The sequence below is a fragment of the Apis dorsata genome, unplaced genomic scaffold (genome assembly GCF_000469605.1).
Source record: "Apis dorsata unplaced genomic scaffold, Apis dorsata 1.3 scaffold_517, whole genome shotgun sequence".
NCBI lineage: Eukaryota > Metazoa > Arthropoda > Insecta > Hymenoptera > Apidae > Apis > Apis dorsata.
In genome coordinates this window covers 413,038-418,070 of record NW_006263742.1, presented here as the reverse complement: position 1 = coordinate 418,070, position 5,033 = coordinate 413,038, and the positions used below count along the sequence as shown (strand labels likewise).

Sequence of the window (5,033 nt, the reverse complement as noted above, 5' to 3'; positions counted from 1 at the left end):
TTTCTTCTTTTTTTTTTTTTTTTTTTTCCTTAGAAACATTGCATGCTAATATTCTGAATCTTTAATCGTGATAGATGTAAAAACTTTATTCTCTTGCATCATCGTCATTTCTATTTTAAAAATATCTAGATACTTGAAATGAATTTATAAATCGAATAATAATACTTTAAATAGTGATTTGTATATTTTATATAATATTTTAATTTATGTAAAATAATGTTATGAATAATATCGATATTTATATTAAGGAATTAATGAATATCATTTATGATATCTCAACTCATGTAAAAAAATTTCCTATAAATATATTATCTATAATCTATACTATCTATAAATATCACAATATTTTTTTACATAAAAAATTATACAAATTTAATGAGAAGAAAATAATTGAATAAAACTACAAATTTGCATAAAAAATATCTAATTATTCATGGATAGGTGAATGTCGAAAAACAGAAATTAACGAAAAACAGTTTAACGAAAAAACTTATACAAGGCCAAAAAAAATCCAGAGTCATTCTTTGAATGTTTACAGAATTTTTAAAAATTGGAGATATGAAACGATTCCTTGAATAAATTTACATCAATTTCAATTAAAATAATGAATTTATCACGATTTATATTTAATTATTTTTATATTAATATTTATTTAATATTCATTTATAATTATATTTATATTTAATATTTTTCCCTATAAAATGTCATTCTTCAAAATTTTTCATTTAATTCAAGATTAATACATTTATAATTACATCAATTCGACAATTAAAAATTAATATTGATTACATTCTACGTTCATTTTCAACTATTATTAATCAAATACCTAAATCATTCATGCCTAACGTTTACGTCAAACGAGTATCTGATTTATGAAACAAATTGTATTATACACAATTACAATATATCATATATCAATTATTACTTTTCTAAACATCTATTGTTCATTTATAAATTTATATATAACATTTAATACTAGAACTATCAAATTAATAATTAATAATTAATAAAATTGACTAATTTCAAAAATTTTTTTGTTTTATTAGAAATACATAAAGGATATTTAACACAATATTTAAATTTTTATAATATTGTTAATATTATTGTATATTTAACAAACTAAAAGTTTTAAAACTAAGCTATTCGAATCGCATTATGTATTAATAGACGTAATGTTATGAATACGTACCACTACACGAAACAAGAAAGTTACGCAGTAAGTTACATTATAACCTTGATAGTAACATGACATTCGAATAACTACCTGAAACTATTATTCATTATATATCTCTATAGTGCCTAAGTAGTTCGACATTGTACTCGAATTGTTTCAAATCATTTATCTTGTATCATTTCTTTGCGAATTAATTAGTGTAAATTTAAGCAGAATTTTCAATCGAATTTCGATAATCCAGCCATAAATCGAATGAATTAAAATAATTTTTATTTTTTGCAATAATTTTATAGACAAAAAAAGATTATTCAAATTTAAAATAAATTAAAATAATTAAAAAAATTATATGTTTTATGTTATTTTTTTATTTAATAAATGTTGTATGTTTGCTAAAAAAATTTTATTTCATTTGAATCAAGTTATTAAAATTGAAATGTTTTATAAAATTTTTATAGTTATTTTATAACATATTTAATCTATAATAATGAAAATGGAATATTGCTTTAAAAAACGCAAAAAAAATGAAATGGTTGAAATAAATAACAAAAAATTTGTTCAAACTAAATAAAATATAAATTGACAAGTACAATTAAACTACTGCATGAAAATAGCAACATGTAGCAGTTTCGTTAATATAAAATTATTATTTAATTTATCCCTTTATGATCTATGAAGTAAAAAGATACAAAACGAGTATTAAATAAATAAAAATTATAAATTTTTATTCGAAAAGATAGATATATTTTTATATATTTGAATCTAACTAAATCAATTGAATAATAGTGAAGAAAATTCTAAATTAAAAACATCTAAATTATTTAAACTATGACATTTTGTTTACCTTCATCGATATATGATGAATGTCTAAATACACGAAAATGTTTGAATGAAACTTTTCTCTGTCGATAAATGACATAACCTCGAAACAGACAATTATTCATTTTATATTATCACAAATCGCGATGAACATATTTAATTGAGTCGAATTAATATCTATTCAAGAAACACAAAAATATCTAAAAATCTTCAAACGTGAAATTTAAATACACAGATTGAATCTGGAAAAGACCTTGATAAATGTACACACGACGTAATTAAACTGTATCAGCTGAGCATACAACAATCATGTTATGAGATCTATTTTATAGAAATATGTTCATAAATGAATAATAATATGATCAAAAATAAATTTTGATTAATTAAACTTCCACTTTTTGATCGTTCAAAATTATTAAATTTTTTTTTTCATATTATTCATGTTTTCTACGCAATCTAGATTGTGACTATCGATTATTGATATAATATCGATATCTTACTAATAGTTTTTGATATCGATAATATTGTTAAGATATCTTTAACGAATAAAAATTATTTTTTTTTTTATTTAAAATTATTATTAAGGCATATAAAAAAGTTTTTTTTTGATTATGAATTTAATAATTAATTAAAAAAGAAAAAATAAAAATTTCATCCATTATTTATATCTCAATAATAATATCGATATATCGAATTATCGATAATATTAACATATTTATTATAACAAAGAATTTATATTGTTATCGATATCGATAGTCACAATTCTATATTAATTTACATAAATATTATATAATTTCTAATCGAATTTCTTTTCTTATTTAATAAAAATATAGAGAAAAAAATTCCAATAACCTAGATAAAAGATCCTTCTTGAACGAAAATGTTCTTCTTGAAAAAAATGTTCAAAAGAATGAATTCCTGAATATTGAAATACTCGAATGGATAGAAACCGTTATCGAGGCAATATATATCGAGAAACACAGGCTATCGATGTAAATTAATGGATTCGTAAGCGACGTTAGAACGTATGCACGTAAAAGGTATCGGCCAGCATTAAATTTAACCAAGCGCCAAACCGCTTTCGATAATTCTAACTATATGTGTAACGAACATACCGCAGAATTATATGGCCCTAATATCGATGTTTTTCATTTGTTCGTGTCAAGTGCCAAAATCTATTGGCAACGTTGAAAATATCGACGATTCGATAAGTATCTATAGCATATAATAAATTACATTCTAATATTTTTCTGGCGGCAAAGATTTCGAAATAAGTCTAGAACTTTAAATCATTTAATAAATTTTAATTACATATACAATACATATTATAAATCAGTAAAGATAGATAGCTTTTATCAATATTATTTCATTTTGCTATTTATCTTTTTAAATTTACATGTATTCAATACATGTAATAACTCAATTGAATCTAAATTTTGGAGCAATCTGAAGTGCAAAATTTTTACTTTACAAAGAACTACTAACTAATTTCATATTTATATCGCAACTTGAATATATTTCATATTATATATTTTCGTAATATATAAAATTTTCTCCGAAATAATGAACAAACGAAATGAATTTTATATGTACAGAAAAACAATATGGCTAAATCTAAACAGATGATGAGTAAAAAAATGACAACAATACAAAGATTCGTCATCATGAGATTGATTTAATATATCTACGATCAACACAATAAATATGTTTAACATTGAAGACGCATAGAAACAACACATTTTTACGTAGCATATACATTAAATAGTTAATGTTTACAGTTCAGTTATGTTCAAAAAATAAAATAGATGATAAATAGACTTACTCTGGAGATGCGAAGGGGTTGATGTAAATCATGTCCACCATGCATACGGAATCCCCAAGGGGAGCCGCCGATGAGGGTAACTTCTCTCGCACTCATCCCGCCTTTTTTACCACTCTCCAACAACCATTCACTCGCGTTTTAATCCATACGCGAGACACAACTATGCCGCTTTCCGATACAGACGCCACGCCGTCTCGTTTTATCAGACAAATTCTTTAGCCGACACCAACGAGATTCACGTTTTGCGATCCAAAATCGTTGATCGCGCGTAGATTCGTTCTGTGTATGCATCAACGATTGCATATCTCGAGAACCACCTCGCAATGTTTACTGGCGAAAATGATAATCATTATAAATGACTATTTAAATGATAGTTGTTAATTTGCGACATTATCGACCATGTACATTTTTTGATGAAAAGATTCTATTGGTGGATAATGAAGTACGATTAGCGAAACGAAGAGCAACGAATGTTAACAATATTTTTGGTCAACGAATTATGTGAGCGATCACTGGCAGATAATTAGAAATAACGAAGAATTTACACAAAGACACGATCCGTACTCGTCGGTGGTTCGCGAAATACTGACGGCGTATTCCCCCTCCCCATAATCGCCTGCGCGCCACCCTTGCTTGCTGTCAAACTCACGCTACCCGGCAAACACGCGTGCCCTCCCCACTCCATTATACTATGAACGTTTTTTTAACATACGATCTATCTTCATTTCGATTAAATGATTCAGGTTATGTATTGAAAATATAATTATTCGTTTGTTATTATTATCATTATTTTCAATTTGTTATATTATATAGTTAAATAATATTTGATTTGAATGAAATAACTTTATAAATATGTTAATTAATCTGAAAAATGAATAATATTTAAAGTTGTAAAAAAATGTATAAATATGTTTAATTAATATGCAATATTTATTATAAATTTAATGTTTGTTTGTTATCTTTGTAAAATAATTTTCACATGAAATCACTTTTACGATTTCGAAATTTGCTTTTACGATTTAATATCATTAATATTTATATTTATCATTAAATTGAATGAACTTTTATTTTTTATTTCAAAATTGCACACTAATATAATATCGATAATCGAATTTTTATTATGACACTTTTTATAAATTATTTATTAGAATTGTTTTTTAATTTTAATATAAATTTTATATTCTTCGTATTTGAAAAAAATTATTGTTATTATGTTATTAT

General features: G+C 23.9%; 1 protein-coding gene and 1 long non-coding RNA gene across 14 annotated transcripts in view; both read right to left on the bottom strand.

Moving 5' to 3' along the window:
* Positions 1-4,430, bottom strand: part of LOC102672218 (sorbin and SH3 domain-containing protein 1) — a 115,194-nt gene extending 110,764 nt beyond the window's left edge. For 6 of the 13 annotated variants that reach the window (XM_031512758.1, XM_031512764.1, XM_031512762.1 and 3 more), the window contains exon 1: positions 3,813-4,429. In XM_031512758.1, the coding sequence (XP_031368618.1) occupies positions 3,813-3,908 (96 nt within the window). In that variant the 5' untranslated portion in view covers positions 3,909-4,429. Of the gene's footprint in view, positions 1-3,812 lie in introns of all 13 variants that reach the window. The other 7 variants (XM_031512760.1, XM_031512765.1, XM_031512775.1 and 4 more) reach the window with 3 other exon arrangements.
* Positions 24-1,453, bottom strand: LOC102674842. Its single transcript, XR_422469.2, has 2 exons — positions 1,190-1,453; positions 24-125 (listed from the first exon to the last, which is right to left on the bottom strand). It is a non-coding gene; the product is annotated as an uncharacterized LOC102674842 (long non-coding RNA).
* Positions 4,431-5,033: the final 603 nt, after the last annotated feature.